Source organism: Hippichthys cyanospilos, chromosome 5, assembly GCF_059441005.1.
Source record: "Hippichthys cyanospilos isolate Australia breed blue-spotted pipefish chromosome 5, RoL_Hcya_1.0, whole genome shotgun sequence".
Classification (NCBI taxonomy): domain Eukaryota; kingdom Metazoa; phylum Chordata; class Actinopteri; order Syngnathiformes; family Syngnathidae; genus Hippichthys; species Hippichthys cyanospilos.
Genome location: NC_142373.1, coordinates 17310373 through 17337400, shown reverse-complemented (window position 1 = coordinate 17337400; position 27028 = coordinate 17310373). Strand labels below are relative to the sequence as shown.

Sequence of the window (27028 nt, the reverse complement as noted above, 5' to 3'; positions counted from 1 at the left end):
AATCTGGAAACAATTACTGCGGGATTACCTGCCAGCGCGGCCCAGCGCCTTCGCAGATTTAATAAAAGTGCCTCATAGGCTGGGGGGGTTGCTGGGGGCGTGGCTCCCATGGTGCGACACAACACTGGCGGCCTCTTGACAGAATGTGTACGCAGCCTAAGCGAGCGATGGGGAGAGAGAAAAGGTGGAAATAATGGACAAAGGATGATGGCTCTGATAGGGAGGAAAACCGGGGAGGGGATGACAAGCGCGAGGTGTTGACAGGAAGTGAGGACGTGTTCAGGGGTGGAGCTGCAAACATGGCCACAAGGGAAGGGCAACACTTGAGGCTAAATTGGCACAAACGCGCTATTTTTCAAGGTGACTGTGCTGTGGCTCACTCAAGACAGCAGTGAAACGCCACTGTTTGGACTTTGAGGAAACATGTTCCCAGAAATAATGATTCATCCAATCCCTCATCACAGCAATGTGAGGAGTGGCCGCCATTTTGCTGGGATTTTCTAAGAAAAACATTGAATGAGCCACATAAAACCAATAAACTTCCATCTTTCCATCCAATGAAATTTTATCCCGCCCCCCCAAAAATTGTGGCTATTTTCAACTGAAACTTGTCAACCAATCAGAGGAGGAGGTTCCCAGGGTGGAAGATGAAATTAAAAAAAAAAAAAAATCACATTAGTCTGGTTTACTTCAAGGTGTTTTTTGACCTGATTTTCAACAGCCCATATCATATGAAAGCTTACATATAATTGCCGTTTTCTCCACACAGAATTTCAGATGACTCAAAAATCTTACATGAAGGACTACATACATTGGAGAATATTTCTTGGTTAGAGTGAAATAACAAGGATTTTGACAGTCGTAAATTTGGTCAATCAATGATTAATCGGTCAACATTTATTTATTTATTTTTTTAAAGTAAAAGGAAATGTTTGCAAATTGTTAATCTTGATTAGACCCAACTTTTCACACTTGACTGGTTACCAGCCAACCAAAGGGCTCAAAAAGACAACCAATCACACTCATTGTTCACAGCTAGGGCATTATCAATGAGCCTAAAACTCATTTGGACAAAATAGAAACATTGAGAGTGGCCCCGGTCTCTCTCGTCGGGCCGGTCCGGGGCCCGGTCGCCAAGGGCCACCCGACGCCGAACCAGGTTAAGTTACTTTCGCCATCTCCCACGAAAGCCGGCGGAGATGCGCCGGCTCATGCACCTCGCTCCACAAAGAAGGGAATGTTCGCAGCACAATCGGAGGTAGAGGAGCAGGCGTGGCTCCTTGGTTAGGGCCACAGAATGGAACAAAGGGGCGCTGAAAACGAATACCCCCCCTTCACAATGCCTGAGTGATGTTTGTGGCAGATACCCATCTCCCGCTAGACAAAAGCCATCTTAACTGCTGAAAGCACAAAAGATGGCACGCACAAAAGCTTTTTTGTCCACTTCATTTTGATAAGGTGAATAATGGCAAAATTAAAATAATAAGTTGAGAGAAGGGCCCGCCGCCGGTGGTGCTGAAAGCGGTCAATGTTCTACGAGGCCGAAAGCGAAAACACATGTATGCCTCACGCCTAACCTAATGGACACTAACATTGTTTATTGTCATTTGCGTTGTCAGTAAGTGTTGATTTACGACAGGGGTGCCCACAATTTTTGCCCCAAGATCTACTTTTCTACTTTTCCTCCCATGGGGTTTAGTCACGAATGGTAGGCGATCTATTTATTATTTTTTTTAGAAGTTCTAGGACAGATCAACTGTACGGGGCAGCATCCGAAATAATAAAGTACAGTATTTCAGTTTTATGTATTATCTGAGGCAGGAAGCTATTTTATTTTGAAAAATCTTTTATTTTGAAAACTATCTGTATTCTCTTGGATTCGTTTCAGTCACTTGAGGTCTAAAACCTCCCAAATAAGTTGAATGATTAATAAGTGTTTTGGGGAATGGGAGAAGGCACCGTGAAAAGACAGGTGACGAGCCTACCAAGATGAAAAAGAAAGCTTTAACAGGCTATACCAGGAGTCCTAATTGAAAAAATGACTTGTTGCGGTAAGGACTTTGAGCGGTACTTTGTCTAAAAAGCACCCACAAACAAACCTTTGCAAATGGCGGGGACGCTTTTATTTTGAAGCTCCTACCAGAAGCATAGTCACAATCGTACTCAACCAACTTGATAAACTTTGAGTGACAAGGGGCCGATGTGAACAACACGCTAAAAAAAAAAAAAAAAAAGGCTGAAATTACCACTAAATAAAAATGACATTTTCTCAAATAAGATTTGATGGGTCACATACATTTAAATATACATTTCTGTGAGTTATTAATTTTGTTTTTTGGACGGCTTTTCAAATTCATGTCTGTAGCATTCTTTAGCGCAGCATTCATAAGAATTAGCATCATTTTGTAGTTTTCCGTCCGAAATTTAGGTTTTGAGCTTCTTTTAAGTTTGGGACAAAGCTCTATTGTCTGGCCTACTTTCTCTTGTTTGCAGGTGTTTCCACAGATCATTAAATACTTTTAGGAAGGAAGGTTTTTTCTTCTTGCCCTTTCTAAAAAAAATCAAAGCTTTAGCTGCACAGAAAAGCTGCTGATCCTGACTATTGTTGCTCATTCCTGGGAGGACATTTCCCCCCATAGTCTTTGTCTAAATGGTTGTCAGGCGGGAATAAAGTGAAACTTCATAAACAAAGCCCTAACTGGTTTATCTCCCTCTATAGGGAGAGCCTGTTTTCTGTGAGGGGATTTGCAGCGGAGCCTCCCCTTTTATGGCCAAGTAAGCACTTTAGCAGCACCACCCTCATGCCCACCTAACAAGGGGATTCCCTCAACCTGGTTACACCCAGCCGGCCCTATATATGCATAGATTTTTTTTTTTTTTGAACGGGTTTTTACTTTGCAGTAACTTAGTATATTGAAAGTAAGAGTCTTCTTCTCCGAACTCTTTACAGCCAGGTCACAAAAGACAGAAATGTCAATTAAAAACACCTCAGGCTTTGTGGACTGTTAGCTTTTGTGCGGACTTGACCTTTAAATCCCGGGTTGCCTCTGTTTTCACAGAGGGGGCAGAGCAGGTGGGGGGCAGTTGGGGGGGATTTCAGTTCAGGACTTGCTATGAGAGCTCTTGACCAAGTCATACACACTACAAATATAAAAATAGGAATATACCTCTTAACTAGTTCATGAATCGATCAGGGTCTGTTAGTTAGCCCTGATTGGTAAGCCTCTATGCGTCCAATTCTATGCAAACGGATCGGGAAAGCCCCTTTTGTAAAATAAGTTCTCGGCTGCCAAATACAAACTTGACGTACACAGATTGAAATTAAATTTAAATAATCGATCATAGGGCTGAGCAGCCAGGACACGCAGACTGATTTCTCAAGTTTCAATTCTCGTTCTTTGGCAGTCAAAATATCACATCGGGTAAGTTTCTGTAAAGGACACAAAAACAGACAAAAAAAAAGCCAAACTGAATGCAAAACTTTTAGCTAATTATTCATGCCGATATTTGGAATTTTGATGAATATCCGCTTAGGCCTGTTTTAACAATTACTTTTTACAATAGGTCATTTTAAAGCTATATTAACTTCAGGGAACTATTTATTTATAAATTCAGTTAACTTTATAAGAGATTTATAAGAGATTCTACAGACCCTGAGAACACTGGCCATCTTTTTTTCAGTTTGAAATATATATATATATATATATATATATATATATATAATGAGATATTTGAGACGACATGCTTAGACATTCCATCACAAATGAATAATTAAGTCTTTTCCATGTATTTTATGTATTGTTTTTAATGACGTTTTTATGTATGTTGTCTAAAATGTAAACAAGTAAATAAATGAAAACAAAAAATGAACGCCGCAAAGCTGAAGTTGTAAACAAACAAACTTTAAGGCATTTCATCAAGGTTAAGATTTTGTTTTAAAAAGGTTGGCACCAATATTGCACTCTTTCGCTAAAAAATAACGCTCCAAATATCAGTTATCAGCCACATTGATTACTTAGTTATCGGTATCATATCGGCCAACCAAAGAAAAAATGTATTGGTCTGTCTCTATTCAGAATATTTTTTAGATATCGTCAGATTAACATCCCGGGCATATTTTCCCAACAAATTTTGTTGGAAGCTTTTCATTGGGGATGTTCTACTTTAATTTTAAATGGAGCAGGGAGAACTTTACTTGAGACAGCCAAGCTCAAGCAGCAAAAGCTTCTGATGATCTTCAGCCTCAGAAGCTAGGTGACCCTAAAAAGACAGTCACCAGCTTCCATTTGTATGTCCTGCATAAAGGCCAGGCGCGCCAATAGTTTTGCCGTTGCACATTCTGAAGCATTCCTGCAAATTCATTCTGCCGTGACTGCAATTGAAAGTTTTCATTGAAGGCAAATAAAAGCATACAAATTGCCTCCTAATTCATGCATTACTCCAGTTAACGCCTGCGGTCATCATTAGAGAGAAAATAGCTGTTGTGTTTGTTCCTCGCGCTATAGACACCGAGCGAGCACAGAGGACACTCGCAAACACACGGCAAAGATGACTATTGTTTCCAAACACTGGCGGGTGGATCTTTTTTCTTTTTGTTGGCGAGTGTGTGTGCGCGCATTGTGTGTCAGGCTTCTTCAGCGGCTTTGTGGGATATGAGAAGTGCTGACGTAACCGCCAGCGCTGCGGGATGGGATTTCACCGGCTCTTCTCTGGTTCTTCACCGCCCCGGTGACGGAACGAGTCAAGAATGCAACGCACCGCTTCGGGCGCTGTCAAAGTTACGTTGGAAGAAAAAACACAAAAAAAGATGCTCCTGTGTGGAAATGTATGCAGCGTATACATCATACGGTCCTAAATGATTTATTTTTTTTGCTCAAAACGACACTGCTCAGAACATTTTTGAATCTCATTAGTAATCATTGGAAGTGCGCATCTCTTCAACAAACTGCGATTCAAAATGGGCTCCCATACGTGGGGTGTCAAACAATTTAAAGACTTTTTCATTTGAGAGACGAATGATTCGATTCTACTCTGTCGTTACGATTCAGTTCAATATGGTATGGCTCAATTCAAGAGGGTATGATGCAATTGTTTTTTTGTTGTCATTTCATATAACATTTGAATGAACTTGTCAGTACTGCAAATGTGCCATTTCTTTCTCAGATTTGTCAGGAAAGGATGGATGGATGGATGGATGGATGGATGGATGGATGGATGGACAGACAGACACAGACAGACAGTCCGAGGCAATGAAACTTGTTGCACTCTCATGTGAAAAACTGGACGTTCTGCTTCATTTAGATAAATATGAACAATATATAGAATGAAGAAAATACAATAGTTCCGCAGGAGTGCAATCGTTATTGATATTTTCAGTGTGTTCCTGTTTTGTTATGTTAATAGCACTGTGACAGACAAGCTGTCCCTAATTCTGTTTGTCCTACTTTTATGAGCACTTTAGCGCTGAACAGAGGGCAACAGTTGGACCAAGATGAGAGCTGGAAATGTCGTCCAGGGATGGCAGGGAGTAAAGTATTTTGGATTTTCTTGAACAGCCGATGGAAAAAATTCCGACTATAAGACACACTTAAAATTTGTCTTCTCTTGACTTATTTTTTGCACCGAATTGCAGTAATGGGCGCTATTTCTCAAAAAAGACCAGTTCATTGAGACGGCGGCTTATCCGGTCTGAAAAAGACCCTCACACCTAGACGCTCCCAGTGCGGTCCTACGACGAAGCTTCGGTCCAGCACCTCATCCGCCGTGGCTCACACCCGATCGGGCCGGGAGGCACCGAGGGGGTCCTTCAAGCCTGGGAACTTCCTTTTCCACCGTCTCCGCCTCGCCCAGAAAACCTCCCCATGTGTCAGAATGATGAATCCAGGGCTTTCTGTCTACGGCGTTCGCATTGGTGAGCGTTTCACCAATCACCGCCGGCCTGCGTCGTTAAAAATGTGTTTTGTGTCGCGGAGGAGGAGAAAGGCGGGATGACTGAATAGTGGGCACAAATGATTTATAGTTGGAGCACTTTTCAAAGCCTTTCTCTTATTTCCACGATGGGGTTGGAAATCAGCAGCTTGACTGAGCCCAAATAAGTGACTTCTTTTCCCTTTTCACAAGACACAAAGGCCTTAATCCAAGGACTACTTGAGCCACCAATGTAGACAGCGAGCCAGACCACCGCAGTATGTGTCAGCCTCTACTCATCACGCAACAAAACACATTGACTGCAGCTTTATGAAGTGAATATGGCTCAGAAGGACAAAATGTGAAGGAGGTGTCCACAGTCATTCCTCCCGAAGAAAGGCGGCCGCATCTGGGCATTTAATGCTAAAATAAAGGCCAAAGACAGAGCAGAATGGATTGGGTCACCTCCATTGTTCCGGGGCCCGAGTAGAACAGCCCCGTTTTGTTTCAGCACCACTGACCCTTGCGGCTCATTGTCCCGCCCTGTCACGGAAAGTGTGGAGCAAGAAAAAAAATCCCGGCAATGACAGAGGACTTCTTTTGAGGAGTTTTCTTTGCCGTGCTTTCCCCTCATTTCCTGTTTTGTTTGCGCTTTTTTCCCAGTGGCGAGCACGGCGCGCTGTCAGTAAATAAAAGGAAGGCCGAAGGCGGCCGCGGCCAGCCGGCCGACTCCTTGCGTCCGCGGGGATGTTTCATTAAAAGCCGGGTGTTTACTTTGCGGCGCGCTATCGCTGCCCCAAACAAATATGACGATTAACTTCAATTTTCTCCATTTATTGCGACATCAAAGCGGAGACGCAATTAGGGTCCGCGGGGATCCGAGTGGACTTTGCAAACAGCGGTTGTTCTTGAATGGGTCAATCACATGCGTGCGGTGGCTTTCTTTTCCTCGCTACAGAGCAATTAGCGCTAATTCTTTATTTGTACACTGAACCTTTCTTCCATCCATCCACTTTTATGTGCGACGGGATGTGGCTTTGGGAGTTTTCGGTTCCTGTGTGGCTTCGCCGGGGAGATACGGTCACGGCCCGACAGGGTGAGGATGACTTATCGGAGTCATCTCTGTGTTGTGGTGGGCGGGAGCCGCCGTGTTCCCGATGCTGACACGATAAGCGGCAGACCGGGCAAAATGGATGACATCAAACGGATGGACATGGCGACAGAAAGGCCCGCGGGGAACAGGAGGAACGAGGCCCGCTATCTCAGGCTTCCTTTTCCTCACGCGTCCCCTTTGATGACCCCTGCCGTCAGATAAGATTCTCGGACCCTGGCCGACCTGAGTGAAACGGGCCCAAGTCGCATAGAAATCAACTACGGCATTTACATGATGTAAAGAGGAAGCTATTTGTTGTGTGTTGCCCTGGAGGAAGGAGGCCAGATAGCGCGCAGTAATGGCCCGCCTACCATCTCTCGCCGCAGTCTGCTAGCCTTCCATCAAGGCTCAGATTGAAACTTATGTAGTGTGAAATTCTCGGGATCGGATGTGCTCCGTAGTTTCCACTCCCCGCTTGATTGTGTGAGCTCCACCACGCCGGTGGTTCCGCTGGTAATACCCTCTTATCTGACCCCTAAATGGACTAGAGGGGCTTTTCATCACAAATAAAATATTTAACTCCGAAAGTGATCTTACTTATTCTGTTAGCCCCCGTAATTAAGGTGCTGAATGAGTGAGAGGCAAGTTTTACTTTAGAGTAGTCAAGGACAAGACTTTTTCGCTACAAATTCAGAAAACAAGTAATCTTAAAAACACCAAATTCATTGCAGCGCTAGATTGAAAGGTAAAATTATTTGTTTTGGTAGGGCTTGTGGTGTTGTGGCCAGTAAATGAATCTGCATTTACATTTTACTGGCAGAAAAGTCAATTGGAGGAGCATTTGGGCCAAGAAACTTGTAGAACTAGACTCGGAGAAGTGACTCAAACTTGAAACGAGAAGGCAGCTTTGACCTCCTGACAAAATGTTGGAACAACTCCGGCTCGGTCCATGCTCAATATCCGTATGACAAATCAAAGCCCAACAGCATAAAAAACAAATAGCCATACTATCAGCAACTGATTTGTCAAGCCAATTTGTCATCATGATTCTTTCTGAGTCAAGTGTGAGAGTCTAGTTCAGTGTCATGTTTGTGAGTCACAGTCTCCAATGGTTATGTGGGATTTTTGTGTATAAAGCATTTCGACTTTTTAACTTCTGTGTTTGCTCAGGGATCCAAACTCTTCTCCTTATATGACCATTCTAATTTTATATATTATAATATATGGAGATTGGGCTGATTTAATTCATTTTTAGTTCTTATTTTCTTATTGTAATAACAAATACAATCTAAAGTGTGTAGGAAATTTCTGTCACTTACCAAAATGAATGCATCTTACTAAAAGTGCGCTTATTTCAAAGTGTTGAACCTTCTTCAGATTCTTAACACGTTAAGGCTTGAAAGCAGGATCAGGAGCATTACGAAACTCCTGCAGGACTCACTGACGAACTTATCATTTGAATCAGGAGAAGCCTGGAAATAATGTTCTGTATGTTCCATTCCCTTGGGAACTGGACTTTGACACTTTCAGGCTTTAACTTAAAGTTGTTGTGTATGTCCAAGCTGATGAGTCAATGATTACAACATTAATTTGGGATAAATTTGTGTCTTGAAGGCCATGCTTTTGCTTGGACATGGCGACAGAATTTGCTCAGAATTAGTTTTTGAAATATCCTTGGATAACCTCATTTTTAACCCAAGTATTTGGCCATGAAAATGGGTATTTCGGCGTCCATCTTGCGTTGCCACTTCCTAAGTGAGCCTATCTTGAATACGTTGATTTCTCCGCATCATTTTATTCTTATTTTCATAACTTTCGAAACGTACATATTGTGTGTATATAAGTTAGAAGGCCATGCACAACATATTGAAAAACACACAGACAAAGGAAAACAAACATGGCGAAACTTACCAACTTTTAGACCGAGGAGAACACCGACTATTACAGAGTAAAAGTAAGATACTAATTTATTGACAGACGAGAGCAAGAAGGGGAAATATTTCTCTACGTCGTGACATGATCGGTACTTTGCGGTTCGGGTCACGATATTCCATTTGGTCACGATTGCCATGTAAATGGTAGTGACTGTCCACTGTAGTTATTGTAGTTCTAACCCGAATATTGACTGTGTTTCACGGTGGCCAGTGGAAGTCAGTGTGACCTGGCCTTTTGCCTGCCGGCATCACTTAAGGGGCCGGAGGTGTTGAAGGCTCCGCAGTGGGGGTTGCTGGGAAATGAGCTATGGTCAAGTGTTAAATTCTCACCTGTTTCTAAGTGAGAATTAGCGCTGCTATGGTTTTCCTTCCACGCACGCAGTGAGTCACCTAACCTGCTGCGACCTTATTATACGACGGCGGCGCGCAGACAGACGTTAAAAGTTGCTGCGTTTTTTTTTTTTTTTCTCTCTTCAGGTGTTCCTGCAAGTTCTTGGTGTGATCATGGTGTCCGCCATCGTCATGCCCTGGATCCTCATCCCGTTTGTTCCTCTCTTTGCCGTCTTCCTATGCTTGCGACGATACTACCTCCAGACCTCCAGGGACATCAAGCGCTTAGAAGCAACCAGTAAGATTTTTTTTTTTATTTTGGGGGGAGTGGGGCATGTCTATTGGTAGTGGGAGACAAAAGCGGACCACAGGAATGCTAATAGACCATTGAGGAGCTCCACGGTCATTTGCATAAAGGCTAAAGGTGGCGTTGGCCTCTGACTCGGCCACACGCAATTTCCTCAAGAGACGGGAGTTCATGACATCATGTACAATGGAGAAAATGCCAAGTGGGCATGACTGGGCTTGAGTTCACCTATTTGGATGCCACGTTGCAAAGGCCCGAATGCACACTGGTCCAATAGCTTGTGTCATCTTCAAGAATAAAGCTTTTAAGCGGAAACATTTAGGCTTTGTGAGCCTGACAAATGCAAACAAAAGACAGCTGAACTGCTACATTTCCATAAAACGCTTCAATATAGAAGCTCGACTGAGCTCTACTGTCCGTTATTTCAATGGAAATGCAGTGGGATGGAAGTTCAGACCTAGCATTTTTTTAATGCATACGTTTTTGTTTATTTACTGCAGCAAGGAGTCCCGTCTTCTCTCACCTGGCCTCAACCCTGCAAGGTCTGAGCACCATTCGAGCTTTTAGGGTTCAACAGAGGTTTCAGGAGATGTTTGATGACTATCAAGATCTCCACTCAGGTCACAAGTTTTTTTTTTTTTATTAGCTCAGCTATGCAGGGTACGCGCATACCGATCAACAGCTGTCTTCTTGCTGCACTCATAACCCACACATAACTGCATCTTGGACAAATGAGAGTCTCCCAGCCAAAATTAGAAGTCTGCCATAGAACCAAGATTGACCAAATTTTATTCTGTACTATTGTTTAGAACGAAAAGCCAAGAAAGGCAATCAATGTGGCTAAGGGACTGACTATTTTAACGTAGAAAAGACCGCAATTCATAGAAAAGCAATAGCATTAGCATTACAGTATATACGGTAGCTTTTTCATTGTTTCTCTATTTGAAAAAAGGCGCAAACAGTGATTTGTGATTTAAATGTTGTCCACAAGATAAAGTGTGTGTAATCACGTTTCTATAGTATACTATATCCAGTTTTACTTCTCAGAAATAAAAAGATAAGATTTATTTAAATTTGTGCATGGAACAGATCATTTATGCTTTCTTTCATTTAGACCAGAAACACTGCTTTGATTTCACGAACAGCTTAACTGACCGAGTTTAACCGGAATTGCTAGAAGCTAGTATAACTGTTGGCTTATTTGATAACTTTATTGTGGTTTGCAAATCCTATGTTTTTGTTTTTTTTAAGGACAATCACTTCTCTCTGAGAATTAAAAAAAAAAAGGTACCAGTATGTGTGTAGCCTGCTTAAGACTGATGCGAAATCATTTTAATCCTAAATGATTTGGATATGTAATGGCTAAATGTCCGTGTTTTCTAACAGAGGCCTGGTTCTTGATCCGTGTTTTCTAACAGAGGCCTGGTTCTTGTTCCTGACTACCTCTCGCTGGTTAGCCGTGCGCCTGGATGGGATTTGCTCCATTTTTGTCACAATCATTGCCTTTGGCTGCATTTACTTCACTGACGGTACTGCGTGGACTTCCCGTGGCCATGTGACGCGCTCTCGTCATCTGATTTCAGGTTTATGCGTTTCAGACATGGACCCTGGGGCAGTTGGTCTGGCCCTGTCATACGCTGTGACACTGACCGGCATGTTCCAGTGGGGCGTCAGACAAAGTGCAGAAATCGAGAATATGGTGCGAGAGCCCCGCAGGCGCAACTTTCAAACACTGCTTATGTGAACAAAAGTCGAAGGACACAGGAGGAATTTTAGTTGAATCGTTCAAAAGTCTTGGCAAGATGAAAAATTCAATACCGTGTTTGACAAATTTTTTTCATAGATGACATCTGTGGAGAGGGTGGTCGAGTACGCAGAGTTGAAGAGCGAAGCACCCTGGGAAACAGACACCACGCCGCCACACGATTGGCCCAAGAGAGGCTCCATCACGTTTGACTCGGTCAACTTCGCTTACAGTGCCAGTGAGCCTTTGGTCCTCAAGGACTTGACTGTGGTCTTCACATCCAGAGAAAAGGTACTCTCCCACATGGCGCAAACTCCGAATAGACAAACATATGCCTCAATCATGTGTGATGTCATCATGGGACCAGATCTGTCAGAATTTGAAGGATCTGCTCCTTCAGGATCAACTTTTCCGGTGTCTGGGGTACATAATGTGAAAGAAGTTGAACGTGAACTTTCCGTAGCATAGCATCTGTCTGCTTGATAAAATATGAATGAGACAATTCGATATAAATCGTAAATAGGGGCTGATAAAACCTTTTCACTTGAAATGCTGAGTACTTTCCGATACTGATCCAATCTGGATACCAGACAGACTTTTTAGTTTTTAGTATGACATGTTGACAAAAACATGATCAAGTGATACTATTCAGACAATGAACAATAGTCAGCAACTGTGGGTATGAGAAAATATGACCCAGTTGTTTCAACCTCAGACATGTAATGCACTTGAATAAAATAAATACAAAGGAAATTGAGGGACCCTGAGAAACAACCAAATAAGATTGATAAAAATTGTCTCTGAAGTACAAAATAAATTGTTTACAGTATGTACATAGAGATTTTCTTTACATTCGGTGCATTGTGGGAACAACTGAGGGTGGGCTCCAAAAATACATGTCAAATACCGTATATAGAGTTGCAGATAACATATTTGGTTGCATACAAATGCTAATATCCGAGATTGCAGAAGTAGCGTTGTGTATTATAGTACTGTTTTTGGGCTAATATCAGGCCAAGATCCAGTGTCAAAATCAAAACGGAACCCATCTAATTATAAGCACTAATGGATTTTACGAAGGAAATGCCATGTTGAGCATACAGTTACTGTAACTCTTTCAGTGCCAAGCGTCGTTGGAAAAGGAAAGCTCTAGAGGGACAGTATACTTTGCATTTTCACTCACCTTTCAACGCCAACAGAATATTGTGTGCTATGTCTATGTAAATATGGGCGCTGCCATTGAAAGATTGACTTCCATTCTTCAGTTACACATGCATATGTCACAGTTAGCCCCACAGTGCTCAATTGGCTTCTGTTAGGTAAGCATTAGTCAAGGGTTTCACATGTTTGACCAGATTTTTAATATTTATTATTGTTAGCACTATTTTGAACGAGAATTCTCATCTATGGCACCGAATGAGTTAAAGTCCTAAAAATGTACAGAACAAACATTAACAATGTTCTGAAATTTTCAGAGGTTTAATTGACCTTTTATGATGCAGTTCCTTCTAATAATTGCATGAAAGTTCGAGCCTGCCTGGAACGATTTTGCCGGCCAATGCCATTACTTGTTTCAGGGAAATGACTTTCTGGAATAAAGCAACAAGGAAGTGTAGCGGCATTGCAGAATGGACGGTGTTTGACCGTACAAAGGAATGAGGTCCACACAATGTTAAGCTCCTTATAAATAATCATAGCGGTTGTCTGGAAAGGCGAGATCTTCCTCACTGGTGTTCAGGGGCCATGACGCGGCTTGATATGCAGCGAGTGTAGAAGGTGGGATGTGCTTCATTGTTACGTGGCATTCTTCCCCAATCAATTATTAAAGGACAGCATATTGTGCTGCTGATTCTCCGCGACTATACCATTTGTGATTCATGGAATACATATCTTGTAATTAAGACTGTTGGAGTGGATCCATTCGCTCCGTATTTGCATTTTGAGCTACCTGCCCCGGTGACAAGTGTTTATTCACTGGGAGAGAGAGGGGAAGGCATATGGGGAGAAAGGAGGAAAGGAGATGGAGATGGTTGAGGATGATTGGGATTGTGTTTAATGCGAGGGGGTGTGTTTTTGCATGGCTATGCTTGGGCAGGGTGGCTGATTTCACAATGAATAGGTTGATAAGTCTGGAGGTTCTGGCTCTGACATAGGGAGGGGGGAGTTGGGGGGGCATGCCTCAAACACATGAATTTATACCAACTCCCACCCAGGTCACATACTGTACATAAGCTGATTTTTCAACTCGCCTTGACACAAATAGGACATTTTTGTCCCAAACTGGATTACTTGGTTAGTAGCTTGGCTAACCACAGTGCCTATGGAAGGTGACAAACAAGCGTAGAGTGAAAAATTCCATCATCCGCCATTGATATCCCGCATCCTCTGGAGAATTGTGTGAAAACACACAGCGCCACCACAACAACAACAAAAAACACACACACACGGGGATTTCCAAGTGGTGCAAGACTGAGGCAAACCCCACCCTTTAGTTCCTACAATATAGCGGTCTGCGACCTTTGTATCACAGATCGGTTTCACGGAAGATAACTTTTCATGGACTAGAACAAACACCGATCCGACACATTAAGTCCAGCAGCCTAACACGTTTCGTTGGATTTTTAAACTAAAATAAACCTTTAATAACATCTGTTCATCCGTTCAACAGTAATTAAAAACAATCATTATTGGTTAACAAAAAAAAAAAAACTCAATCTGTCAATTATTTTGCCTTGTGCAGTATTTTGACCATCATTTTCACAGTATTATGGCCAAGAGATGGCACGCTCCTGGTGGTGTGATAACTAAGTGGTCGGGACAGGTTGAACTTTGACCTTTTGTTACCATCTGGAGAAAGTTCTAGCTACCTAGTGTCTTTGAATGCTTTCTCTTTGATTTAAAGATCACAATACCTCACACAAATATTTTTTTCCAAACTGACAGTTTTAGGAAATGCATTAAGGCAATATTCTTTTTAAAGATTGTGTTGCTTTTTTGTTCTGTAACGTCTGAAAATGTGTAAGAAAAAAATACTATCATTCTTTTCCAAAGTGTTTACAGATTCAACACAATGCAAATCTATCTGCTTTCATTGAGAATCCAAAACATGGCGGACTCTTTCTTGTTGAAAAGCTGAAATTCTGAGGATTTGGGCGGTTCAGTTTTCCAACAGATTCATCAATTATTTGTTGTCATTAGTTGTTGATTAAACGCGCCGCCTCTGAAACTGCATTTATATTTAGCGAGCATACATTTCCAAAATGATGATTACCAGTTTGAGTGCAAGTGTTTGAAAGCTGTCAATATTACATAATATAAAGCACGTAGTTAACAAAGTCTGCTTAGACTTTACAAAAGAGAGACTAGTGCATATCAATCTTCCCGAATGTTAACTGTTTTCAAACAGTCTTGGTTTTTGTTTTGCTCACACAAAATGTCCAATGGCATGGCCCCTCGCACACATGACAGCTGCACAAAACCATGATTGATTTCGACTAGGAAGGAAGCAATTTGTCTCTATTGCGGATTTCTATGGGTGTGCGGGTTAAGTTTTCCATCCGTCCCCTGTAGGTGGGCATCGTGGGACGCACCGGCGCCGGGAAGAGCTCTCTGATCTCGGCCTTGTTCCGCCTGGCAGAACCCGAGGGCAGGATCACGATTGACGGCTTCCGCACGTCTGACATTGGTCTGCACACTCTCCGCCAGAAGATGTCCATCATCCCACAGGTCAGCTTCTTATCACCACTTACTACTTTTTACTACTAATATCAACCAACAGATAAGCTGAGAAGCAAAAGCGCTTAAAGATGTCTCATGTATCCAATCGTACAAGTGAAGGATTTTCTCATAGGTTCTGATTCAGATAGCGGATGCAAGGAGAATTAGAGTGGAGTTGCTCTTCCAAAAACAACATAAATCTGTGCAGAAATGGTGGATTTAAAAAAAGCAATTCAATGTATTAGTAGCTCTATATTTATTATAAAGGTGTAACAAAAACTGGTATGAACTGAGAAATGCGTTTTGAGTTAAAAGACGAATGTATCAAATCGACTCTTTAGACTTTCAAATACAGTACGAATATGAAGATGTGTTTGTATGTACATGTATTTCTAAGAAAAACCCTCCATTTTTTTTTAATCTAAGCGCATGCTATTGTGCCATATCAAAAGATTGGTTGAATATATCCTACATAAAGGTGGCAACTGTCTTATATTTTCTTTAACAGATTCAATTGTAACCATTCATCTGCTCATGGATTTGAGATGTTAGAGATTTGAGGTGGGTTTAAGTCCCAAATGCTGGCTGCAACTGTTAGTTTTGACCATCTGAATGAATGGTGTTTTTTTTTTGTCAACTTGCCAAACAATTGGAAATTAAAATGAAACTTTGGCCATCCTGTCCATCGCAAACTTGCTCACACAAAGAGTGTTCTTGAATTTAGTTTGGTAAAAAGCTTTGCTATGGCTCGCTATGTTAGAGTCTTTGTTGCTATTGGGAGCTGTGGCTGCAGTCACAGCTGGCTGCTTTATCTTTATGTGGTAAGCTAAACTTGAGCTGCTTCAGTGGAAAACAAGCTTCTTCTTAAAAAGTACAGTCTACATATCACTCTACTTTGAACAAAGCTGCTTTTTTTTTCCCTTGAGGTTCCTTGGATGGACAGATTACATGTCTCACATACTCTTCCATTTTCACGTCTTCCTTTTGCTCCTGAACCCGCCCTCCCACCTGCAACAGGAGCCTCGGGCCAATGACTGCCAATCAGTGTCCACTTCAAGGTGGGGGTAACCTTTGTTTTCCAACCTCTAAAAATTGCAAAGTAAAATGTGATCCAAAATATTTCAGACTACACATGGAGTAAGAGGACCCACATCAGAAGCAGAAATATTGGGAATGAAGTCCAAATGTTACCATAATGTAACTTTTTCATGTATTACAATGTTATTCTTATGACTTTTCCCCCCTTCTCCTATCATGACTTAAATGAGGACGTTATGCTCAGATTCTTCTTGACAGTCATTGAAATGACTTTTAAGGTGGAATTGTGACATATTGTGAGGTTGTTAGCTTCTAATCATTCTGTGTCAGCGGTTACATAAACCCTCATGCTTTTGGCCCCTTTATGACACCTCGCCTAAATTCCAAAACAAGTAAGAGTTGTCACTCAGAGGATTTCTCAAAGTGAGACAAACGGACGCCTTGAGACAGTTTAACTTTATTTCCGCTTGTTGAAAGCGATACGGCATTAGGAAAATGCCAGCCCGCGGGTGAGTGTCAGCCAAGTGGAGGCAAGGGAGGAGACTCCCACGACCCGCACCGCAAAGAGAGCAGCTCCCGGTCCCTGACAGGGGATTAGCCCTCTACCCCCTAAACATGAGAAAGCTGCTTAGATGTAGTCTCCCCATCCACGCAGTCAGAGCCCCCCCCTCGCCCCATCGCAGCCAAAATGCCCAAAACACTTTCATTAACGAATCGCTGCGGATTCGATCGTTTTCTGGCATTGTCGTCACTTGGGAGAAACTTTTTCCTCCTGGTCCCGACTGCTTTGAGATAGATGTGATGTGACTGTGTTGACGTCCTCCCGCGGGGGGAAATCTCAAAGTGGAACTACGTGCTTTTATGAGACGTTTCTCTGCCGAGCACTAAGTTTTACAAACCGCTTGGATGCGCACACGTTCATCTGAAAACCCTTTTTACTCTCGATATGTCAACGATGACACGATACCCAGTCAACCTGTCACACGGAAAAGATTGGGATGTAATTTTAGGTTGCCTTTTTTCCCCCTTGTAGAATGTCGAGTGCGATACGCGTGCGACCGCATACTGCGGGGAGGAGTTTCATTTATTTGGCAGCCGCAGATTTGATTATGATATGCTTTTATTAGCATATGGCATTAAAAAAGGAGCCGTTTCAGATTCTATTGAATTACCAGGGAATGACTGAGTCAAAAAAATAAAATACATATATATTTAAATATATATATGCAGCATACAGAGGGCTTAGAATTGGTGAAGCACATAATCGCCGAATGGAAAGTTGTGCTTGAAAGCGCTTTTTTATCCGACAGAACGGCAAATCCTCAATTAAAGTATGTCACAAAACTAGTTTGAATTGGGACTTCAGCTGGCTTAATGGCACGCTGCTATTTTTGCTGTCAGGAGTGGGAATGGGAGAAAAAGCCTGTTGGAAATAAAGCAGTGGAGCATCTAAGGCACAGGTGAAGTTGGAAAAGGTTTATTTTTGCAGAAAGGCTAGGAAGACGGCACGGTCTTGTCTCTTCGAAAAACGTTGTCAGAAAAATATATAAAAATACCAAGGATGCCTTACTTACAGATTGACAGAAGTCTCACCTTTTTACTCTCATACAGTCAAACGAATCTACCAATCCGGGAGGCAAATCACACCAAGACCTCAGCAGAGCTTGCAAGACCTCAAATCTGTATGTTACCTTTTGCAAGGCTTTTTTTAAATTCCCCCAAAAAGGTCTTGTAAAATGAGTGTAGTGTACGTCAGTTAAATGAAGTGAGCTAGCAAATAAAGTAGCGGCGGTGTCAAATTCTCAAACCTAGCATGTCACAGTCGACAATAGTTTACTTTCTTTTATACTTTTGCACCAGGTAAAAGTTAGGTGTAAAGCATAGCTGCTAAACTACTTTTGCGTTATAGATGAATGGGTTTTGTCATTGCACACAGTAACCTTGTGTTTAGCATGTTCGCGTGGCGTTTGAACGAGGGGTCAGAGCAACTGATTAAAGGTGATCGATTAGTCATATTTAATGGAATTTTTACTCTTTAGGTTTGTGCTTTCTGTATGCCGATTAGACCGTTGTTTTTTATGCATCCAACCCTTATACTAGAGTTGTTGGGGGTTGAAAACAAAGGTCAATCACACCCTAAAGTGGACAATGATTGGCTGGTATTGTGTTTGACATAGACAGATTTCTGTTGTGGGTGGGAGGGCGGGTTCAGGGGATGAAGCAAGATGTGAAAATGGAAGCGCATGTGAGAGTTATCAGTCCAATGAATGATCCATTTCCTTATGAAATGAACAGCTTAAGTTTAGCTTAGCACATAAATGCAAAGCATCCAGATGTGACTGCACCGACAGATGACAAAAGCAAAAAGGACGCCAATGTAGCGAGCTATAGTAAAGCTCTTTACCAAACTAAACTCAAGAACACCGCACGTTTGTGCAATTCTGCGACGGAGAGGGTGGACATTGTTTTAATAAAAAAAATTTAAAAAAAAGAGTTAGCATAGGGTTACCAGATTTTCAGAATTTAAAACAAAGACACAACACTTTTGCTGAAAATGAAATGGGCAATAAATTCTCACCAGGGACCATAGATAACAAACTGTAACTTGTCACTGGTGGACAGTGGTTGGGTTATTACTCAGTGCTATCTTGGATAAAATAAGTTACTGGTTTGGTCCATAACATTGGAAAAATGGGCAAAAATGTGATTTCTATTTTATCCAATTTGCAAATGTTTGCAAACTATTTATTTTGGATTCAACACAAAAGTAAATCTGCTTGTATGAAGGACTACAGGAATGCTAATATTTACTGAGCATTTGAACAGTTTTAAATTAAGCTATGTCTCTTGATGATTAATCAAATTTGAAAAAAAAAAAAAAAAGATTTGTTCGCTCGTCGATTAGTTGTCGATCAATCATTGCGGCGCTTACTCAATTCGTGTACCCTGGCAAGCTTGGGGCGTCTCCACACCGTCGTGGTTTCGACTCCTAAGAAGGCTTCCTCACGTGACGGGTGTCGCAATAGCCGTTTCGCACGTACATGACTGTTATTTTAAAATGACAATCGCTAACCTTTAGCAATTTGGCTACTGTACAAAATCTATTGTGTTCACTTCTCAGCCCTATTTTTGCTCAAGTAAAAGATCAACATTGTGAAGCACGGTCGGCCAAAGCGTTGAATGGGACTCCGGAGCGTATTGAGCCTTTTGTGAACTTCTTTCCCCCCCGCATTTCCGAGATGCGCCCCATAAAGGCCATCTTAACCCTTTCACGCATCCTGGCCCTCGTCATTATCTTTCCCGGCCACGGCCTTCTCTTTCTATATTCGTCTATCCCCAGGACCCGGTTCTCTTCACGGGCAGCATGAGGAAGAATCTGGACCCTTTGAGCCAGCACACGGATGAGGACCTGTGGAATGCACTCCAAGAGGTACTCCAGCCCGTCTCTGAATGATTCCCCCTCGCCGGCCCAGGGGGGGATCCCTCTGTCCCCCGGTACAATGCCGCCATTCAGCCTCCCTGCTCGCCACAAGTCATGGGGGGAAATCCCATTAGGGCCATGGGGCCCCCGCTCAATGTGCGGCTTGTAACTGGGAAGCATTGAAAGTGCTCGGGGAGATGCGTTTGGGCAGTCAGGCCAATCAGGATGAAGGCTCCCCCCACGGCGAAGGGCTTCAGCTCCCGGTCCGGCCTCTGAATGGGTTTGCTGGCCCGGATTAAAGCTCCGGGCCGGCCACAAGAGAGCACTGGCCAAGGTCATAGGCGGACCCGGCCTTGCATTGTGCCGGCCGGTTAATGGCTGTGTTTGGATGCTTCTTTAAAGGCGTCTCGGCGGGAAGCCTTTATGCGGGGGTAATGAAGGGCCGGGGGCCGTGCTCTGCCTCTCCGCAGGTGCGGATGAAGGCCGCCGTGGAGGAACTGCCCAATAAGCTGGAGACGCTGCTGACCGAGTCTGGCTCCAACTTCAGCGTGGGCCAGCGCCAGCTGCTGTGTCTGGCCAGGGCCGTGCTGCGCAAAAACCGCATCCTCGTCATCGACGAGGCCACGGCCAATGTGGACCCAAGGTCACGGGGGGCCCAAAGGCTTCCTTCCGTTCAACATGGGACACGACCGTACCGGGAGGATTTTTATCCGATTAAAATACAAAGGCCCGACCCCCGTTTTTCACAAACTGAACTGAGATACAAGACAATTAAATTAAAAAAAATCTGATTTAAAAAAAAACAGTAAATCCATGCAGTAACATGCTCATAGCGCACGTTGAATTCCACATGCATTTTTAGTGTTATTCCTTTGAAATGTGTATAAAACTAAATACGATTTGGTATATGTACTGTAAAAGTTGTTCTGATAAAGTTAACTACACCTACCTTAAACAGGAGAAAAAAAGTCATTTCATTTCTGGCAACGTATGTCTCAATTTGAGTTTTCAACTACAATGAGATGAATAATTGAATAAGTTGAGTGAGATTGAATCATTTAAGCAACTCCTTTTTGCCACAGTCAGGCAGCCATAATGTTATTTCGCGTTTACTTTTTCCATTCCCCCACCAAACATCCCGACAACACTTTGCAAAGGAGCTCTGATAGCCTTTTTGTTTTGTCACGTCTCCCGCCACACATACCTCGCCGCATTGTAGCGCGCCGCGTAAAATCCCCGCCCGGGGCGCTTTGGGAAGAGTGTTTTGTTCTCAGGTGTTGTGTTCTGTGCTACTTTAGAACCGACAGCCTGATCCAGCAGACGATCCGGGGCAAGTTTCAAGAGTGTACCGTCCTCACCATCGCTCACAGGCTCAACACCATCATCGACTGTGACAAAATACTGGTAGGTTACCTGCCGGTAACTTTCCACTGGCGTGCATATCAAAGGCTCATTATACATTCGCATTTGCCTCTGTTGTATTTTCAAGGCACGATTTATTGCACTGTGACATTAGCTGAATATATTTACTCAATGCAAAAAAAAAAAAAAATGAAAATGTTGTCACCCTTTGAAGACATGCTATAAGGAACCTTTTATTGATTTTTTTCTGCAATAAACCTCTGTAGGGACCGAATTCAATCACAACATTTTTGTAACGGCAAATTCCCCCCCACGGTGTTTCATGGCATAGAGTCTGCTCTTGCACCACTTTATCTTTGGCCCTTTTCCTACAAGTGCCTGCAGAGGTGCCAATTAGTAGCAGGGTCAAAAGTCTATGGAGGGCTCTGCGGGACCAGGCACTTGTCCATTCACCCCAAAAATTGCCAAAAATCAAGCAGCTGGGCAGCTCATTGTCAAATGCCATTAACCCCTGGGTGTCCGGGGATTTTTCATTATCATGGCCTCACTATCATCCAACTTGGGCTGACTTGGAAAGTGTCATAACATCATCAAAAAAAAAAAAGAAAAAATAGATAAATTTAGTATCCAGTATTGAATGCCTGGACTCTTTAAAAAAAAAAAAACAAAACAGCGACAACAAAATGACAAAACGAACCCACGGGCCGGTTCTCGGATTTTCAGGCTCCGCAACTCAGTAGTCACACGGCTAACAGGCTAAGACGCTAATTGTACAACTGGAAGACGCACAAGTGTTAGCTGTCAACATTAGTCACATAAAATGACACGTGCCGCGGCTGACAAAAAGCCGAGATGTGAATTGCAAAGCGCATAGGCTGTCAGAAGCAAAACACTAGTGAAGTTGCCGGTGTGATTGCAGGTCTTGGACGCCAGTAAAATCCATGAATATGATGAGCCTTACGTGCTGCTCCAGAACCACAACGGGCTTTTCTACCAAATGGTCCAGCAGACCGGCCGAGCCGAGGCCGCCTCGCTGATCCAAGCGGCCAAACAGGTCCGTGGATACATGATACAGTACTGGCACGATATTTTCCCCAACGTTAGCGAGAATATAAAGGGTTCAAAAATGGCAAGCTTTATTCCACGTAGTAGAAATTGAATTGGTGTGGAGGGGTTTCAAGGCAATAAACTTTGACAACATGGACATGGAAGATGGGTCAATATGTTTGGCCCGTTACTGGACTCCATAAAGCAGGATCATCCGCTTTCACAATAATACAGCGAAGCAAAAGATGGGCCCTGATAACGTAAGGACACTTGACTATCATTTTCAGAGAACGTACAACGGCAAGCAGAACATTAATTTGAAGAGAATCGACGCCTTTGTAGATCCATCACCCTCCGATACCATCGCAAAAAAAAACCGTCCGTTTAATCTTCCCCACTCCACATAATTTTCCGATGATTTCCGAGTTCAACTCCTCGGCGATCGGGGATAAACTTTCTATGGGGATTACTGTAATAGAGAAGGTCCATATTTCCCCCCTGCGAAATTCATTTGCGATGTATTTCCCCCTCGGACAGCGACGGGCGATAAGAGCGGCGGGCCCGTCATTGTTGGGCGCCATTCTCCGCGCATCTGTCTGGGGCCGCAGATAGCATTGCGTGGCAACTTCAAACGGGCCTTTGTGCCACCAGAAAGAGTGGGCATCATTTCATTTTCTCACAACTTTATCAGGCGCGCTCCATCTCGTCAGCCAGAGGAGTGAAATGAGTAAAAGAGAGATTTGAAAGAGTCAGCACACTGCCGCTATTATTTGCTGTGCTGTTAGCCTGCACACTGCTCCGCTGGCAGCCGCGCATTGTCCGAGCCTTTCCTTTTTCCTTTGCCGCATTGTGGCGCCGCTTCCCCTTTCATCAGATTACTGTCTAGCACCACTTTTACATTAAATACTGAAATGTTGTGTGACAAGTTTCTATAGTTGTCACTCAACTTTATACGCGTTCAATAATCTGATATCAAGCTCTTTTCTGCTTTGTGCGCCTTGAAAGAGGCTCTCCCGCTCGCTCTCTGGATATCGCGCCTTGCCGACTTCCTGTTGCCGGCTTTTTTTGTTCGCGCTTTCCCTCGACGGGCAATGGCATTCTGTTGGCTAAAGAATTTAATAGAAAAGTGCGAGCGTTGGATTATGTTCATAGCTGGATGCTGCCCCCTCGCCCCATGGTTCTAATGCAGGCAAAGGGCAAACTACGGCCCGGGGGCCATATGCGGCCCGTTAAGCTTTTTAATCCGGCCCACTTGAACTTGCAGATTTCATCAGTTGGGTGTTAGCAATTAAAAACAAACAAACGGCTGTATTTTGTTCATTTACCGTAATCCCCCAAATATAGGACGCACCTGTATATAGGTCGCACTCTTACTTTTAGGGTCAAATGCTGATATTTTCTTTTTTAACTCATTCAGCGCCATGGACAAGATTTCTCATCTTTTAAAATGGTAATAAAATGTATAAATAATACATGTCTGGTCAAATAGATTTTTTTTATGGAGAAGTGCTGACACCCTTGACTAATGCTTACCTAATGTAAGGCAATTGAGCACTATAGTGCAAACTGTGACCATTGGATGACAATGTTTCCACACTTACGGCTATTACCGACGTCAATTCTAACTGAAGAATGGAAGTCAAGCTTTCATATGGGAGCACCATATTTACATAGACATAGAACACAAAATTCTGTATATCCATAAATTATATATCTGTTGCAGGTTAAGTTAAGCGTGTTTCAGCTTTCCCACATTGTGAGCGGTCAGTGAACGCAGCACCAGCGCAACACGCTCCACGCAGTTGTTTTTTCCTTTCCTTGCGGATGGAGACATCCAAGCCTCTCCGTTTAAGTAATATTAATGTGTGTGAACACGGATGGACTCAGACGTTGGTTCCGCCTGCTCGCTTCTTTTATTGAAAATAATGCCGTAACGTAATTGTTACTTTTAAAGAAGAAATAGTTTCACAAGGGTATAAATTTAACGACGGAATCGTTGCCTCACGATATGGTTGGAAAACACACAAATAGAGATTACACCAGTCAGTAAAGATAAAGTAATGGTTAAAAAGTAAGGAAACATCGTCTTCATTGCGGTTCCTGACAATTCCTATGAAGAATTCCAGGCTTCCTAGATAACTAGTTTCTTCCTATCAGCAGGATTGAACATTTTCCCTGTTAAATAAGCCACTCTGGCATGCTTGAGCGGCTGACAAATCCCTTCAAGCCAGCGCTGACTGCAGCTGTCATATAGGCGACCGCCAACAGATCGCGGCCGCGATTGCGCGCTCGTGTTGCGTGACGCCGCTTTCCCTCGTATGATTGCAGGTGCACGAGAACAAAAAGAGAGAGGCACGCCACCTCCAGGACGTCGTCTTTGAGACGTCTCTCTGACACTTCTGAGAGCGTCTTTGACCACCGTCTGCGACCCGGCCCTACCCAAAGTATTTATTTATTTATTTGGTTGTTTATAGAAATGTCCACTTTAAGTGTGTGTGTCTGTGCCTTTATTGATAGCGTGACCGTTTATTGAGAACACCTTGCTATGTTATTGCACATGCGCTGCAGGTTTCTCGGTGAAAATTCAGTCCTGTGTCGCTTACTGAAAGATTGGGCATATTGAATGTATTCATTCCATTGCACTGCACGAATGATAGTATCCTGGTAGAGCTACGACCGGGTGAGCTCGGTATCGCGGTAATTCCCCAAATATAGGATGCACCTTTAACTTTAGGGTTAAATTCTGGTATTTTCTATGATGCACCAACTGTTTGGCAATAATGTAAAAACTATGGCTTTGAGAATTCTTCAGATTTTCTTGTGTTCATATCCGTAAGTTATTTGTTGTGGGATAAGCGTGTGACAGATTTCCCACATTGTGAGCGGTCAGTGAACACCTTGCCAGTGTAACGATGAATGCGCTTGAACTGCTTTTACTTTACCTCGCGACGCAGCTCAAGTTCATTTATGCTATGAACGCCCGTAGTTGCGCACCATCCGTGTTCTACCAAGTTTATGATTGTGTGTATATGCCAAAAGACCACAATTAATAAAGGAGTCAAATGGCGGACCTTTCCAAGCTCTCCAACTGGTGCACACAGTCTTGCCACTTTTAAATGAATCATCTGGAGACATCATAACCTTCACATGATCCTCTCTGAGTAACATTCCTGTGTGTGAAAAAAAGAATGAATTCTAACATTGGTTCAGTCTGCTCGGTTCTTTGTTTGAAAATAATGCCGTAACAACCTCAGCTAACACGAGCTGCTGTTAGCTGCAACAGACACTAGCTGCTAACAGCAAACTGACAGTTGTCCTCTAGCTCGTATCGTTATGGTAATTATAAGTAAGAACAGGGCCAATATAAAAATGCGCATCTCTGTGTCAAAACAAACAATCAATCTTCCTCGAATGGTGTTCAATTAAAAAAAAAGTTACCATTTATAGGACGTACCCATACCTTTGGTCTTCATTTTTGGGGAAAAAAAGTGTGTTTGGGGAATTAGGCTATATGGGATAAGATAGCTCGATTATTATTTTGCCTTTACCATGCTTTTGTGCTTGCACCGTTTTTTTTTTTCTTGAATATGAGTCCACCTGCACTTTGAACATGACCATGGTACTGGATGTCAACCTCAGCTCAGGAAACAGCAAGACACTTGAAATGACACCGCAACACCTAAAAGCCATGTTTGTTATACAAATTTACCATACAGTGTGGTGAACACATTTTTTTTTCCCTTCAAAACAACATTTTCTTCAGTTTTTAAGATTTGGGTTCTTCAAATAAATGTATATGTCAAAATCAATAACATAATGAAAAATATAAACGCATTTTTGGCCAAACTAAACAAGTAAAACCAAAAGCAAGGGTCTGTTTGAATTTCACACTAACATACAGGAGGAGGGGGGCGTGGCTTGGGAGCCAAGTATTGAAAAGCATTTCAGTGGTTTCCTGGAGCTAAACGCGAGCCACCTAGAAAAACGAACCGCGTGGTGAGCTTGGGTCCTCGTAAATCCGTTTGGATTGTCATCACGTCACAGAGCTACCACATCAAAATACTACAATGAAAAAAATATAATCGTTGATTAAAGATGTCATTGTATGATACAGTACAAGTCTCCAGCGTTAGTGCTAGCCGCTAACTATGTATGCAGTGCACATGGTGCATTCAAGTGCAGACATTCCGAATTCCAACAAGCGTTTCTTATTTTTGGTTTTGGACTTGTTTTTTTGATACATCCCTAATATACATCTATTCACACATTATACATACAGTATATATAAGCAGTTTAACACGTATATTTTTGAAACATCCATGCAATAAAAAAATGTTTCCTGACTTTTGCCTTTCTTGTCTCATTTATTGAGTGACTCCATCGATGTGTTAGAGTGCGCCTTTGCTTAATTTAACATGTCAGTGGTACAATCATGACTATGGCCCAATTACAATGTGATTTTAGTCATTAGCGCCTCAATTAGCAAACGAGCTGCACACAACGACGGGAAGAGCCGAGAATGGAAAAAGCCGCGCGTTTGGCGAGTGAAGCGGGAAACACACACACACACACTCACGCACACACGCAGAAGGGAGATTTAGACAATTCATTAAAGCCGCTGAGTGTTGAGCCAGCGTCATATTAAATGGTTACTTACTCTCAAAGAGCCCCTCGGGAGTTGAATTGTTGCCTTGCAAATAGATTAAAGTTTACATTGAAAAAGAGAAATGGAATTGGGGTGGAGGGATTGGGGGGAGGGGGGGTTAATCAATAGCATAATGGGCCAGCGAGAAGGGGCTGCCTGCTGCTTCAAATGAAATTACCATATTTTTAATCTTAATTTTCCACTCTGTTTATCTGACAGTGTGGATGTGCAATCCAAACAGATAATGAGACAGTGGGATATTGACAGAAGGGAGGGGGGCATGGGGGGGTGGGGGGTACTGGAGCGCTTGTTTCAGTGATTAAACAGTGTGATCGGTGATTACTTTGTGTCACCGTGTCCGGATGGCGGCCGGTGGGGTGTGGGGGTGGGACCTCGTGGCAGCTGGAGCACCTGACACAGCATCGACAAGGGGGCGGGGGTCTCCAGAACGGGTGGGTGGGCGAGGGGGGGGCTCGGATTGGC

General features: G+C 43.0%; 1 protein-coding gene across 10 annotated transcripts in view; it reads left to right on the top strand.

Annotated features, from left to right (window-relative positions):
• The window catches only part of LOC148423809 (ATP-binding cassette sub-family C member 4-like), a 46717-nt gene extending 20474 nt beyond the window's left edge, over positions 1-26243 (top strand). For 2 of the 10 annotated variants that reach the window (XM_088414881.1, XM_088414882.1), the window contains 11 exons: positions 9412-9562; positions 10072-10191; positions 10990-11100; positions 11170-11270; positions 11415-11606; positions 14886-15041; positions 19411-19500; positions 19962-20134; positions 20790-20895; positions 21773-21907; positions 24229-26243. In XM_088414881.1, coding sequence (XP_088271007.1) covers positions 9412-9562; positions 10072-10191; positions 10990-11100; positions 11170-11270; positions 11415-11606; positions 14886-15041; positions 19411-19500; positions 19962-20134; positions 20790-20895; positions 21773-21907; positions 24229-24294 — 1401 coding nt within the window. In that variant the 3' untranslated portion in view covers positions 24295-26243. Of the gene's footprint in view, positions 1-9411; positions 9563-10071; positions 10192-10989; positions 11101-11169; positions 11271-11414; positions 11607-14885; positions 15042-15540; positions 15693-16049; positions 16091-19410; positions 19501-19961; positions 20135-20789; positions 20896-21772; positions 21910-24228 lie in introns of those variants that run through there. The other 8 variants (XR_015865606.1, XR_015865605.1, XM_088414883.1 and 5 more) reach the window with 8 other exon arrangements.
• Positions 26244-27028: the final 785 nt, after the last annotated feature.